Below are 15,480 nucleotides of genomic sequence, written 5' to 3'. Positions count from 1 at the left end.
AGTTCATTTCAGTTTACCAGTAGGTAGGTCTATTACTTTAGTCCTTGTGCTGGAAATGCCCCAAGGCTGTCCAAATGCTCTGTCTAAACACTAATACTGTACACCTCACACTCTCTACAGTTCTGGAAACATTTGGAACTTAACTTTCATATAAGTAAAAATAAGAAGTTAAATACAAAATATACACTTACTGTACGCAGTTTAAGAAAGTTGCACCTGGCTGTATTTTCAGAAACACATGCGATCCAGCCAGAAATGTGGAATGGAATGGTCCAATGTGCAAGGTGAGAGGATGTGTCATAGCCCAGGCAGTGTGTGAAAACAACTAGGTGCAACTTTGCTAAACTGCTTACAGTATGTGTATATTTTTTATTTGAAAGATTATTTATCGCTTTTATGAAAGTTAAGTTCCAAACGTTTCCAAACCCATATCGTTTTAATATTGTTCATTGATCCAGCTGTAGTCCATACCTTCAGTTGAGAACTCAAGGGGTGGGTATACCCCTTTGGGTTCTCGAGAGCTAGTAAGTAGCCTAGCTAGCATCTAAGTTACATTGTGAAAAAGCCTACCTATAGCCTACCTTTGTTTTACTGCAAAATTAACACTATGATATTGAGAAAGAAAAAAAACAATTGACCTACTAGAAAACCTTCGACAGCTCATAGTTAATCTTGCTCAGACTATTCCACCCATGTGCAATTAGTCAAACAGGGACAATGAGGAATTACATGACTTTCAAATAAATATTCTTCAAGTAACTATGGATTCAGACAGACTTAGACTCATAGAAAGTAATGTGCATTTGCAGATTGCTGCTGCAATGGAGTCAACTAAATGATGTTGACAGGAAGTGCAGTTGTTGCTCTCTTTTTTGCTCTCTCTCTTGACCTCTAGATTAAGACCTTAACCTATTTTAGTTTGTAATGTCACCTAATGTCTCCATAACCATATCTGCAGTGACAGTCCTAGGCCTATATAACATAACCAGCCCTGTGTCATGCCTGCTCCTGCTCTCCCTCTCTGGCGCTCGGTGGGCCATCATTACACACACCTGTCACCATCGTTACACGCATCAGCACTTCATTGGACTCTGCGGATTCCACCACTTATTTATTGCCTCCCCTATCTGTCTATTCCTCAGTTTCATCCCTGTGTCAGCATTAATGTAGTTTTGTTTCCCCTCCTTGTTCTTTTTCATGTCGGTTATTTATTAAATATTCACTCCCTGTACTTGCTTCTCGTCTCCCAGCGTCTGTCCTTACACCCTGGGCCTTACCACAGTATGACCTTATCTCGCCTAATAGCTATTGGCAGTGCATCCATGCTTCATTTAGCTTTCTAGTGGAGAGGAACTGAATACCTGCTGATTTGGTTAGATTGAGGGATAGGCACTACTGTGTTTTTGCGAAGATGCTCACTCTACTCTTGAAAGTTGGCACAATCTTTGCATGCATTACACGAGCGCAGGCCCACACTTCTCCCTTCAATGATGGATGTGTTTTGTCAGCATGTTAATGTTTTGTAATAGGGAGAGAGAAGAAGGCAGTAAATTGGGATAGTACTGCTAATTAAATGATTTCTATAATTAACTTTCATTAAACAGAGATCAATAAAGCGGTGCAAGGATTAAAACAGGGTCCATACCTTATCCACTGTTTTACAAGGAAGCTTTAAATGACCTCGTATATTCCACTGCGCTGAGGCACGTTTCCATGGGAACGCAGGATGGGGTGGAGGATTTAAGGCAGCTGAGCAGTATATTTTATTCCCCCTTTTTATGCGTTTCTGTCTTTATTTAGATTTGATCTGTCTTTGGCTGCCTGGAGTATGACTGATCGGAGATAAAACTGTGCAGAGAAATGGGTGTGGGGGGGGGATTTCTCCATCTTACCCTTGGGTGCAAATTAATATGACAACAGTATTGTCAGATACATCAGGGAGTGAAGGCATTTTGGAACATCCATCATCAAGAGACACTCAGGAAAGCCTTGTAGACTCGTTATAGTAGATAGCAGCCAGGGATCTTCATGAGCCCCAGATGGACCTTAAGATAGACAAACATAATATAAACCGAGAGTGAGAGGGAATGAAAAGGAACAGATTAGGAAAGGAGGGATGGACTTGTTGTAGAGTGCTGGTGTGATACGCCATGCTATAGTTGAGAGGTGGTGTGATACGCCGTGCTATAGTTGAGAGGTGGTGTGATACGCCGTGCTATAGTTGAGAGGTGGTGTGATACGCCATGCTATAGTTGAGAGGTGGTGTGATACGCCATGCTATAGTTGAGAGGTGGTGTGATACGCCATGCTATAGTTGAGAGGTGGTGTGATACGCCATGCTATAGTTGAGAGGTGGTGTGATACGCCATGCTATAGTTGAGAGGTGGTGTGATACGCCATGCTATAGTTGAGAGGTGGTGTGATACGCCATGCTATAGTTGAGAGGTGGTGTGATACGCCATGCTATAGTTGAGAGGTGGTGTGATACGCCATGCTATAGTTGAGAGGTGGTGTGATACGCCATGCTATAGTTGAGAGGTGGTGTGATACGCCATGCTATAGTTGAGAGGTGGTGTGATACGCCGTGCTATAGTTGAGAGGTGGTGTGATACGCCATGCTATAGTTGAGAGGTGGTGTGATACGCCGTGCTATAGTTGAGAGGTGGTGTGATACGCCATGCTATAGTTGAGAGGTGGTGTGATACACCATGCTATAGTTGAGAGGTGGTGTGATACACCATGCTATAGTTGAGAGGTGGTGTGATACGCCGTGCTATAGTTGAGAGGTGGTGTGATACGCCGTGCTATAGTTGAGAGGTGGTGTGATACGCCGTGCTATAGTTGAGAGGTGGTGTGATACGCCGTGCTATAGTTGAGAGGTGGTGTGATACGCCGTGCTATAGTTGAGAGGTGGTGTGATACGCCATGCTATAGTTGAGAGGTGGTGTGATATGCCGTGCTATAGTTGAGAGGTGGTGTGATACGCCATGCTATAGTTGAGAGGTGGTGTGATACGCCATGCTATAGTTGAGAGGTGGTGTGATACGCCATGCTATAGTTGAGAGGTGGTGTGATACGCCGTGCTATAGTTGAGAGGTGGTGTGATACGCCGTGCTATAGTTGAGAGATGGTGTGATACGCCATGCTATAGTTGAGAGGTGGTGTGATACGCCGTGCTATAGTTGAGAGGTGGTGTGATACGCCATGCTATAGTTGAGAGGTGGTGTGATTCTCAAAGAGGTGGTAGCTCTACTGTTTGGGTTTTGGCACAGAGTGACTTCATTTCTCCAGACTGTGTTTCAGACTGAGAGCAGGCTGTATTAGACCATTGATTTTATAATTAGCTATTTTCCTCCAGAGCCCTTTTCCTCCAGAGTTTTGGAGAATAGTAATAGACGAAGAGTAGAAATTGGCAAAGAGGATCAGAGGCAGAGGAGCAGACAGTCAGATGGATCCTCCGCTCCATCCAGCCATTCTGTGATGAAGTGTATGAATGGTTTGTCTTAACAGTACCTCATAAAAATCACAGGAGACAAGCTTCAATCAATAAACAGGTAGTGTTTTATTACAGAAACGACTCCACACCGTGTGAAGCACTCAGAAAGTAAACTTCACAGTCAAATGGATGAATCATTAAATAAAATAACCACATAACCAAGACACAACTTGTTCATTCTATAACTCCTGTGAACACCTTTACAAATCTACAAACATTTTTAAAGCCTACTCACAAATCGGGCTAGTTATAGCACCTAGAGAAAATGCATACCTAGATAAAAATAGTAACATTTTCAAATAGACACATTGCTTTCAATAAGAAACCTCTCATTTCAAATGTAGGTCTACAGCTAGCATCTGCTAAGTTGTATGGCCTATTAAACCATTGTTCCATTTCTATGCAAACATCAGTTGAGACTGTGCTCATATGAACATGGCACAAGTCACCTTTCATGCAAAACATCTTTTAATTTCCAACATTGAATCTTAACCAAACCACTAATATAATGTAAACAAACAAAAAAAATTAAGAGAAAAAGTGCCAATTTTTTTTTTTAGTTAGAATATTTTTTGTAGAGTAACTCACCACACAACCAATACAGTCTTTAAAAAAACACACTCATCACACACAACATCCCAAGCCAGATTCATAATCGTATACATATTGTATCTCTACAGCACAGTTTGTCTGCATGGCTGACTGTAGCCAACAATAATATAGGGCCCACATTGTAAACCATCAAGCAACTTGTCCTCTGTCCTCATTGCTGTTACCACAAGGGGGAGCAGTCAGCAAACTCACTATGAAAGAGGAAGATGAAGAGAAGAGAGAAATAGTTAGATGATGCTCTGTGGATGGATGCTTGCATAAAAGAGAGAGGGAAAGGGCATAATAGTTATAATGGTTAGAGAGAGAGAAAAAAATGTAGTGATGATGTGGTGAATACTGAGTGACAGATCATCCCCACACTGCTTCCAGGCAGCACTGGTCTTTATTTATTTTACTAGGCAAGTCAGTTAAGAACAAATTCTCATTTTCAATGACAGCCTAGGAACAGTGGGTTAACTGCCTGTTCAGGGGCAGAATGACAGATTTGTACTTTGTCAGCACGGTGATATGAACTTGCAACCTTTCGGTTACTATTCCAATGCTCTAACCACTAGGCTACCCTTCCACACCTTTATTTCCCCCTCCCACTCTTCCTGTGTGGCTCTACTCCCACTGGTCTACTTCAGCTGATGCATTACCTGTATAACACTCACATTAGTTTTGGGGAGGAAAATCATTATCCTTCCTGCTGTTCTTTAATTCATTGGCACTGCTGCAGTGCTTTAAATATTATAACACAAGAAAAGGAAAGGAACAGGGTCGTTTTAACAGCAGTCAGCACTGTGTATGTACAGTCAGCATAGATATTGGTTCGGTTGGAAATGGAGGAGTGTTTGGGCCGAAGACCAGAAGAGTCACCTTAGCATGGGGTTGGTGAGGTCTGGCAGAATCAGTGGTGTGTCTTCACCCTTACTGGTCTTGTTCTGCTCTTCCTCATCCTTAGTCCAGATTGATTGAACACACACACATACACAAACACAATAAAACAACTCCAGTGAGGATTTCAGGGATATTGATATGGTGATTTTAACTGATTTGACGTCAGTATGTTTTGTTGATATTAAAATGCTTGGTCTGTGTTTTGGATGTGCTATAGTCTTATATTTAGCTGTTTCCATTACGTATTCCCTGTGTTTTGGTGGTATTTAGTTTGACATTGGCTGTGATATGGTGGCCTACCGTCTCAGTCTGGAGACACTTCACACTACGGTGAGAGGAGCGTTCCAGGGCGTCGCTCCAGTAGTGTAGTCTGGGTGTCCGGTAGGGTCGGGGAGATGCAGGTATCTCATCCTCAGAAGAGGGTGTCTCATCCTGAGGTGGAGTGTCAGCGCCACGAGCTGCAAAGGAAGACATGGTGTCTTTTAAATATGATGTCATGAGCATCCAAGAATGGGACGACGTCTGTACTATACTGTATATGACTAGAATGGGCACTGTGATTGCCTGGCGTTGGGTCTGTACATTAGCCTGTATGGTATTAGTATCACTCACTGGTTGAGTAGTAGAGAGCCACTTCATTCCACTTATTGTCTGTAGCCACCTCCAGTCTCTGCTCCAACTGATGCATGTAGTCCAGCAGGTCCTGTGTATATTTGAATGTATACACAGCAACCATTACAGGGCATGACAAGCACAGATATGGAAACATCCACAACATGGTTATCACTAAAAAGTATTTTTAAACCTTATTTTGATCAGTGATGCCACACATAACAGTTAAATATATAGACATAAAGAAGAGACACCCGATATAAACAGCAAATAGCCTGATCCTTGCCTGTCTCTCCATCTTCTGCTGCTCTCTCTCCTTCTGGTTCATTCTCATTTTGGCCTTCAGTTCCTGCACCTCCCTGCGGGCATCGCTCAGCAGCACCTGCAGGGGGCACTGGTGTGTTAAGCAATGGCCGGTGGGGTAAGTGTGATTTACAGCCTTGTGTGACTCACTGTGGGGAGCAGTATGTGATGAATGGGTGTTGATGCCAGGCTGCTGGCATATCTATTTGTGTCTGTCTGTTTGTGTTTGTGTTTGTGTTTGTGTTTGTGTTTGTGTGTACTGTGAAAGTAGCCATGGATGTTTTTTTATTGGGGTTCAGCAAACAGTTTCCCGAAATCCGATCTGATCTGAATGTCCGATGAGGGCACAGATTAGTGACACGATGGTGATGGCAGTTATATTTAGACATGTATGTTTTCGTGTACCAATAGTTGCATATGGTCTATGTGTTTGTGTATGATGAAATATAGCCTACCTATTGCAGTACAATTGACTATATTTACCCTGTTGCAATCCTTCTCTTTTCCAAGCTCCACTTCTAGTTTCTGCCTCTCCATCCTCTCCTCTTGGAGCCACTGTTCCTTCCGCTGCATCTCACGGCTTAACTTCTGCACCCTCTCTTTATCAAGCTACAGCAAGGAAAGACCGATTAGTAGATCAAAAATAGGATACACATACACAAGATTCATAAATACAGAAATGATTGGCTGTATGCTAACTGAAATAGGTGGTTGTCTGATCCACATAGGCTAAGCTCTGTTGCCTCATATGCTCAGGATCTGTGAAACAGAGACGAGTTGGAGCCTTATTACGCCATAATCCTCAATGGAGAAGGAAACTTAGCTGGATCCAGAAGTAGGGCTCAGAAAGGGGCTGTTTGAATTAATCTTAGTGCTATGCATTAACCTTGAGTTTTAAAAAAACAGGTGCCAGTCAATCTGGACTGGGCTAATAGGAATCAGCAAATTACTCAGCTTTTGATCTTGCATTATCCCTCTGTTCTGCTGCACCAATTCTATATTACAGGGTTACCCCCACCTCTGCTTTGTGCTGTATATGTTTGTATTGGAGGTTGTGCTGTGAATTGTAGTGCTACCCTATCCAGTAAACACTGCATTAACCTCTGCTGCTTGTTGGAAGGTCTCTCTCTCCTGGGCCCAGTGGGCGCGTCCCTCTCTCAGGGCCAGGTCAGCCTCAGACTGCTGCAGGGTGAGCTGGGCGGCCTGCAGCCTGGCTTGGTGCAGCTCAGCGTGGCTGTGGCCCTGCTGAGCCCCCATCTCACGCAGCTCCTGCCTCAGACCTTCTGCCCCGCGTTCGCTGGCCTCCAAACGCTTTTGCATCGCCCTCAGCTCAGCCTGCACAGCCCCATTCTCCACCTGGGGGATAAGGGGAGATGTTAGTATGTTTTTTTATGTGGATTTCTATAAACTTGTGTTAAGTTAAATGGCTAATCATCTTCTTCCCATTGCTGAGGTCACTGGGTACTAGGAGCTGACACCTGTCGTTAGATCTGGCCTGGCTCCAGAGATCTGCTGTCCTGGCACAATTCCACAAGTACCAACGTCAGGGCTGAGTAGGCTATGTAGGGATTTGAACTAGCTGTATTACTGCATGAGAGGGAAACTACACACTATTGTTACCTGCAGATTATTTCTCTCCTGTTCTTCATCCCTCAATTGAGTGGACATCTTTTTCACTCTCTCCTTCATCCTGTGGGTCAAAACAAAATTTCTTAAAGTGAGAGAAAGTAAGAAAGACAGAGTCAAAGTCTTCTCTTTCACAAATACTTAGTTACCTTTCAAGTTCAGCTTCTGTCTCCTTCCCTCTCGGAATTAGAACCATTATGTCATCTTCCAGCCCTCTGATTCGCTGCAGGCACTCGGCTTTCTCATCCAATAGAGTAGACAAGGTTTCTTGAGAGGACTGCATATCCTTCCAGTGTTGGGGGGAGAGAAGAATAGCGATGAAAGGGTTTATGGCTATATAAACAATATATATTTAAGCTTTTAAGCAGCTGTAAACAATCCAGATCCATTTATTTACAACATGTAGAATTCTGGAGTATAAGGAAATATTTTACTCTAAGCTCTGTGTCTACTGTACCAGTTACTGTCTGCTGATCTATCATCCATTTACCCCATGTACATATACTGTTATACCTTCTGTTTCCCCTCCACCTTCTCCATCCTGTCGCAGCTCCGTCTCAGGTTGTCCCTCAATTCAGAGATCTCCTCATTCATCCCCTCCCTCTCTCGCTCCCACTCATCCTTCGCCCTTTTGCTCCTTTCTTCCTCTCTCTCCTTCTCCCTCTCTGCCTCCTCCTGGGCCTGTTTTGATTCGGCCTGTTCTCTAAGGCATTCATCCAGCCGAGTCTGATCGTAACAGAGAAAGAGAAAGAGAGAGAGAGAGAAGAGAGAGAGAGAGAGAAGGAGAGAGAGAGAGAGAGAGAGAGAGAGAGAGAGAGAGAGAGAGAGAGAGAAAGGGAGAGAGAGAAAGGGAGAAGAGAGAGAGGGAGAAAGGGAGAAGAGAGAGAGAGAGAGAAGGGAGAAGAGAGAGAGAGAGAGAGAGAAAGAAAGGGAGAAGACCAAGGGGTCCATGAAAGAAGGCTTGAAAGCAGTGCAACAATTTTCATTTTTTCAAAAAGGGACTGTGAGCTTCAATCTCCTCACATATTGGCTTATTTTTAAACAGGTAGAAATGTAGGTGTGGGACACAGAATTTATAGGTGAGAACAGGTGGAGAACATGGTAGTTGAAGTGGGATTCGAACCCATGCCGACATCGGCTTTGTGCTTGACAGATTTCAGCACTACTGCTGCGCCACGCTCCCGCATGCAACTACTATTTTCAAGGGGAAATGATCAAAACAGGAATTGTTAAACCCTCAACTTGTATGGAGTATCCTCAAGGAACCAAACTATTAACATAGACTGCGCTCGTCTGCATTAATTATACCCACAAACTGTTCTCATGTTGGACAAATTATAACATGAGTATGACACATTTATAAAGAAGTTAAGTGAAACTAAGCTATTGTCCATCCATACATCCCCACCTGCAGGAGTTGAGCTCTGGGCACCACCAGGAGCAGGTCGTCCCCGTCCCCCTCTCCGCCCTCCTCATCCTCGTCCCGCTCCTCTGTCAATGTCTCCAGCTCATCCAGAGGCCTGGAAATGCAGAAGGTGAACTGGCGACTGCGGGCACACACCTCACCTCTCTGATCCACATAGACAAACTGGTACTCCACCGCACTGGGGCGGGGCAGGTAAGAGGCTGTGGAGAGGGAGGAGATATGGAGTGGGGGTACCGTTTTTTTTCCACTTCTCCTGTTTGGTTTATCATATTTTCTTCCCAAAAAACTGATCAAATGTGTTGAGTATAATATTTACCAATTTTAAGTCAATTGTATGCTACATCAAGGGTTTGATTAGTTGACAAAAAATTTTATGCTAATTTGCTGGTAAACCCAGCCTTAAAAGGTACTTCTCATTCCGGTGCTAATCTGACATGATGGATGCATTCTTACCTTGGAAATGTACACAGCAGTTGGCATTATTTCCTTCAGTGTACCCCTCAGGAGTGAGTGCCCATGCAAAGGTGGTGTACTCTTTCACTGATGACCAGCCAGCCTGAGTGAGACATTAGTAGTTCTCTATATTGTTCATATCAATAATAGGCTACCCTTGTGATTTTTTGGAAGTGTTCGTTTGTTTGTAACATCAAAACAGTACAATGCACAAACGCTTAGTGATAAAAACAAATGTGGAACATAATCTTTCCAATATCCTACTAATGCTGTTAAAATACCTTTATAGTGATCACTCTGGCTATTTTAAAAAAATTAAAACAGTAAAATCTTTTGATCCCTATAAGAGGAGTGAAATGTACTATTTGCAGGAAGAAAGGTAGGTTGTGAATGTTACTACACCTTGAAGAGGCCTATCCAGTCCTTGTTGGTCCAGTGATGATGAGAGGTAAGGCTGTAGTGGCACTCCACTCTACTTTGGGGGAAATACATCTGTCCCACATTCCGAAATTCCACCTTGGACTGCTTTTCCATGGCAATTAGGAGCTCTGTAGAGACGAAAACATGACGTGGAAATGTGAAATGTGTTCCAGTCCAGTGGAGAACAGCTGATGAAAAATGATAGCTGTACAAGTTTAGGAATGTGATGTGTTCACTGTAACAGACACGCATATGTCCCAATGTTCATCACAAACAACACCACGAGTATGCTTGAGATTAAGGCCATAAAACAAGCTATGGATGAAGTAAAAACAGCAATGTTGCCATTTTACTTCTACTGTGGGATCTGCTTTAAAGGGTATTTGGTTTACACTATTCCATAGTTTTATATTCTTTAAAAGTAACATGCTTGTAGTAAGCCTAAATTACAATATTAGTTGAAAGCTACTATTCAGATTGGAAATCTTTGGATGTAGGCATATCATAGTCTTTAGCCTACTTACCTACATATTGACCCTTTCATTGCACTGGTTAAAAGCCATCAATCCAGTTGATGGTTTTAAAGCTGATCTTAAATACAATAAAAAGTAGAGATGGTAGATGTACATCAGCTGGTGTGTTTTATCTCCAATTGGAAGCCTACAGGCAGTGGAATAATATTTTGCAATGTCATGGATTGAGGTCAAGGGCCTAAAGCTATTCTTGGTAACATTCTGATGAATGGCAAAACCTCTTCGAGTGTAGTTGATGGACAGGAGCAAATATTAGATTTCCAAGTGTTGTGAAATGAGCGTTCACTGTCCATGCCAGAATCGTTTCTGAAAATACTAAAACAAGCAGGACAGAGAGTGTGAGAGATCTGAGCCAGCAGCCAAGCAACGATGAAGTATGGAATATAGGCCTACAGGATTTTTGTTGTTGTTATGATGTTGCTGTGATCACCCAAAGATTATGCAACATTATTGTTTTGTCTACGCATCTTAACCTGTCACTGTAATTACTGGGTAATTGACATGTTTGCTTCATTTAAAAGTAGATTACACCTCAGACAGCCTACGGGATTAACAAACAAACTTTTACAAAAATAATTCATCTAAAAGATAAAGTTATAACGTATTATGACATGGCATAGGCTATAACAGCCTAGATTCATTGATAAATGCTCCAACTTGGGCTAAACTGTCCCCTTAAAATTAACATAACCTCATACATTTGAAAAGATGATCATTTAGTTAATATTATGCTTGTGTTATCAATAGGCCTGTCTAAATGTTGCTATGGTAGCTTGAAATTAAAGCCTAGTAAACCAATTTGATTTGGAGCCTAAATGATTAAGCATTTGTCAAGACATTAAGTCATACTTTTGTTATCATGTAAGAAATTAACAACATTGATAAATTAATGCACATACATTCTCATACTTTTTTTTTAAAGCTTACCTAAAGTGGCTACGCAATTTTCTCCCAATCTCTTCAATGCTGCCTATTTGTCAGAGAGATGTGATTGAAGTAAAGTGATGCAAGCTCGTCTGTCAACTAATAGCAGGCTGCCTGCTACTACAACACAAACACACACCCGGGGACAGCTTGAAAACAGTTGGCTCCATTATGGTAAATGCAGTTCTTGAGAGGACATCACATCCTGAAAAGAATATACAACGTTTGGTCTTGGACTACATCTGCCATGTGGGGCGCATGGTAGTAAAAAGATAGCGCTGTCACGTTGAGATATAAAAGAACTGTCACTCACTGCGGCTTTTGAGATCGATTGGTTTACTGACTTGTTGTAAATTAATGCGCAGTTGGAAGAATGCGTTTCCGAGTAGAGTTTTAAATCTGTCCTATTTTTCTCTTTAGGCTACTGTGAAAACAGGCTGTATTTCATATGAAACCTACCGAACTCACAGACGGCTATTTGGAACATTTGGGTAATTTTGATTTGATTTTCCCCTATCGTCAGTAACTTCCATTGCCAGGTAACTCCTACGAAGCAGTTACTTTTTGGATATCACAACTTTTGCTATCGGTTTTTTAAAAAGTATTATATCATAAAGGGGACATGTTTGACTCTCTGAAAAACATACTGATCAACATCAGGCACAGAACATTTCTGGGCGCATTTTCCAACCTGAGCAAAATCCTAACATGGTGGAAATTTGGAGCCTACATTAGCCATAGCTCTGTGAGTGTGAGAGGCCAAGAATGAGCTAGGGACATAAAATAACATAACATAAAATAATAAATACAATAATCACACAAAAACGTTGATGAGAGAGAATTTTACTCGGACTATAAAATAATGAAGAGATTAGTTTGACTTTTGTTTCTTGTGGAAGTTGATGAATAACATCCGGTGATATGGCAAAAACGCCTACATCCACTGAAAAAAAGTTTAAAATTCATAACATTCCCTTTCAAGATCCATATTATGTGCAAATCACAATGTTTGTCAGAATGTTTGTAAAATAAACTGTCCTGGTAGTAACGGCTTGCGAGCATCAGAAAGCTAGACTTGAGAACACATAATAATACAGTGCATTCAGAAAGAATTCAGGCCCCTTAACCTTTTCCACATTTTGTTACGTTACAGCGTATTCTAGAATGGATTAGATATATTTTATTCCTTATGAATCTACACACAATACTCCATAATGACAAAGCGAAAACAGGTTTAGACATTTTTACTAATTTATTAAAAATAAAAACAGATACCTTAATTACATAAGTATTTAGACCCTTTGCTATGAGACTCGAAATTTAGCTCTGGTGCATCCTGTTTCCATTGATCATCCTTGAGATGTTTCTACAACATGATTGGAGTCCACCCATGGTAAATTAAATTGATTGAACATTATTTGTAAAAGCACACACCTGTCTATATAAGGTCCCACAGTTGACAGTGCATGTCAAAGCAAAAACCAAGCCATGAGGTCAAAGGAATTGTCTGTAGAGCTCCCCCCGAGACAGGATTGTGTTGAGGCACAGATCTGGGAGAGGGTACCAAAAAAAAGTATGCAGCATTGAAGGTTCCCAAGAACACATTGGCTTCCATCATTCTTAATGGAAGAAGTTTGGAACTACCTAGACTCTTCCTAGAGCTGGCCGCCAGGCCAAACTGAGCAATCGGGGGAGAAGGGCCTTGGTCAGCAAGGTGACCAAGAACCCAATGGTCACTCTGAATGAGCTCCAGAGTTCCTCTGTGGAGATGGAAGAACCTTACAGAAGGGCAACCATCTCTGCAGCATTCCACCAATCAGGCCTTTATGGTAGATTGGCCAGACGGAAGTTACTCCTCAGTAAAAGGCACATGACCGCCCGCTTGGAGTATGTCAAAAGGCATCTAAAGCACTCTCAGACCATGAGAAAAAGATTCTCTGGTCTGATGAAACCAAGATTGAACTATTTGGCCTGAATGCCAAGCGTCACGTCTGGAGGAAACCTGGCACCATCTCTATGGTGAAGCATGGTGGTGGCAGCATCATGCTGTGGGGATATTTTTCAGTGGCAGGGACTAGGAGTCAGGAGCAATAGAAAGATGAATGGAGCAAAGTACAGAGAGATCCTTGATGAAAACCTGCTCCAGAGCGCTCAGGACCTCAGACGTGGGCGAAGGTTCACCTTCAAACAGGACTAATATCCTAAGAACACATCCAAGACAACGCAGGAGTGGCTTTGGGATAAGTTTCTGAATGTCCTTGAGTGGCCCAGCCAGAGCCCGGACTTGAACCCGATCAAACATCTCTGGAGAGACCTGAAAATAGCTGTGCAGCGACGCTCCCCATCCAACCTGACAGAGCTTGAGAGGATCTGCAGAGAAGAATGGGAGAAACTCCCCAAATACAGGTGTGCCAAGTTTGTAGCGTCATAACCAAGAAGACTCGAGGCAGTACTGAGTAAAGGGTCTGAATACTTATGTAAATGTGATATTTCCATTTTTTTTATTTATACATTTAAACATTTCTAAAAATCTGTTTTTGCTTTGTCATTAAGGGGTATTGTGTGTAGATTGATGAGGAATGAAAATGAAGGTAATCCATTTTAGAATAAGGCTGTAATGCAACAATATGTGGATAAAGTCAAGGGGTCTGAATACTTTCCGGATTAACTGTAGAACATATCTACCTCAATTCCCTCATACCCCGGCATATCGACTCGGTACTTACCCTTAGCGAAGTTAACATCACTCATTTTGTATTTATTCTTTATGGTTTTATTGTCACACCCTGATCTGTTTCACCTGTCCTTGTGCTTGTCTCCACACCCTTATAGGTGTCGCCCATCTTCCCTATTATCCCCTGTGTATTTATACCTGTGTTTTCTGTCTGTCTGTTGCCAGTTCATCTTGTTTGTTCAAGCCTACCAGCGTTTTGTCTCACCCTGTCACGGGATTCTTCTGTTGAAGGAGAGGCGGACCAAAACGCAGCGTGGTTATTTTCATACATCTTTAATAAAGATGAAAATAGAACAATATACAAAAACAAGCGACCCACTCGCACCTGGCGACCCACTCGCACCTGCCACTCCACATGAACTGAAACACAAGCCTCACTAGAGGCCTCCTCAGACAAGCCGGCAATGGGTAGATGTACGCCAAAAACAAAAGAGACGGCAACACATCCACCTTTAGGACCAGGACTTTGCCCATAAATGACAAATACCTAGCTTTCCACATTGCTAGCTTCCTCTGTACCACTGCGATACGCATGTTCCAGTTTAGCGTCGCTGAGCCGGAGGTCTCAAAATGGACCCCGAGAATCCTCAGGCCCCCTCACAGAGAGATAACCCCCCGGGCACATCCGTTCTACCGCGCCATCTTCCGAAAAACTTGACGGAAGACTTTGCACGGTTCAGAACCGCTCCCGACACTCGTGTGAAATCCCCAAAGATGGCAAGGGATCTTGTCAAGCACGAGTCCTTGCATAGCAGCAAGGAAGTGTCGTCGGCGTACTGCGTCATCTTAACACGCAGCCCACCACTTCCAGGGATCAGAAATCCTTCCACCCCTGTGTCCGCCCTAATGGCAGCCCCCAGAGGCTCCATGTACAGAACGAAGAGGAGAGCCCAGACGAGAGGTCAAAAACGTCACCCAAGTGACTATTTACACTAACTCGGCACCCCGCTCCGACATATAATGTACGAATCCATGCTATGAACTTCTCCCCAAATCCTAATCAACCTAACACTCTGAATAAAAAGGATCTATTCACGCGATCAAAGGCTTTCGCCTGATCTAGCGCTGCTACCATTAAAGGCAATCCTCTATCTTCAACCCAAGCGATGGAGTCCATGATTAACTGTAGGTTCCATCTAATAGAGCGGCCCTCTACCCCGCACATCTGATCCTCATGGACGACGTAGGGAAGGGCTGTGCGCAACCGGTCTGCTAAAACCTTTGCAAGTAGCTTGTAATCTACACACAGCATGGTCAACGGCCGCCAGTTGCCACGGTCTGTTACTTCCCCCTTCTTATATAAAAGTGACAGCACACCAACAGCCATTGATCCCCCCGGGACCCCCGTCTCAACGATGGCCTTCAAGACTTCGAGAACCACTGGTTCAAGTATACCCCAAAACTTGAGATAAAACTCAGCCGGCAGCCCATCCATCCCAGGCACCTTCCCTTTTCCCATCCT

The 15,480-nt window shown here is 42.9% G+C and overlaps 1 protein-coding gene across 1 annotated transcript; it reads right to left on the bottom strand.

Annotated features, from left to right (window-relative positions):
• Window positions 1-3,538: 3,538 nt before the first annotated feature.
• Window positions 3,539-11,378, bottom strand: LOC135541064 (calcium-binding and coiled-coil domain-containing protein 1-like). The gene is made up of 14 exons (XM_064967195.1): window positions 11,288-11,378; window positions 9,810-9,955; window positions 9,408-9,510; window positions 8,937-9,154; window positions 8,042-8,254; window positions 7,678-7,814; window positions 7,523-7,592; window positions 7,004-7,258; window positions 6,386-6,511; window positions 5,886-5,981; window positions 5,600-5,690; window positions 5,288-5,445; window positions 4,967-5,046; window positions 3,539-4,299 (listed from the first exon to the last, which is right to left on the bottom strand). Exons 2-14 carry the CDS (start codon window positions 9,939-9,941, stop codon window positions 4,269-4,271), a joined length of 1,710 nt encoding a protein of 569 aa, XP_064823267.1. The 5' UTR covers window positions 9,942-9,955; window positions 11,288-11,378; the 3' UTR covers window positions 3,539-4,268.
• Between the last annotated feature and the right edge of the window lie 4,102 nt (window positions 11,379-15,480).

This window comes from Oncorhynchus masou, chromosome 6, assembly GCF_036934945.1.
Source record: "Oncorhynchus masou masou isolate Uvic2021 chromosome 6, UVic_Omas_1.1, whole genome shotgun sequence".
Lineage (NCBI taxonomy): Eukaryota > Metazoa > Chordata > Actinopteri > Salmoniformes > Salmonidae > Oncorhynchus > Oncorhynchus masou.
This window is presented reverse-complemented; position numbering and strand designations above follow the sequence as displayed.

What these genes read in the sequence shown, in the direction of transcription:
- LOC135541064 (XM_064967195.1), bottom strand. Translation starts at nt 9,941, where the DNA reads ATGGAAAAGCAGTCCAAGGTGGAATTTCGGAATGTGGGACAGATGTAT. An exon ending in ACAGAAGCTGAACTTGAAAG is followed by an intron (nt 7,593 to 7,677) that starts GTAACTAAGTAT and finishes TTTGACCCACAG; the next exon opens with GATGAAGGAGAGAGTGAAAA. An exon ending in AGGAGAGAAATAATCTGCAG is followed by an intron (nt 7,259 to 7,522) that starts GTAACAATAGTG and finishes CTTATCCCCCAG; the next exon opens with GTGGAGAATGGGGCTGTGCA.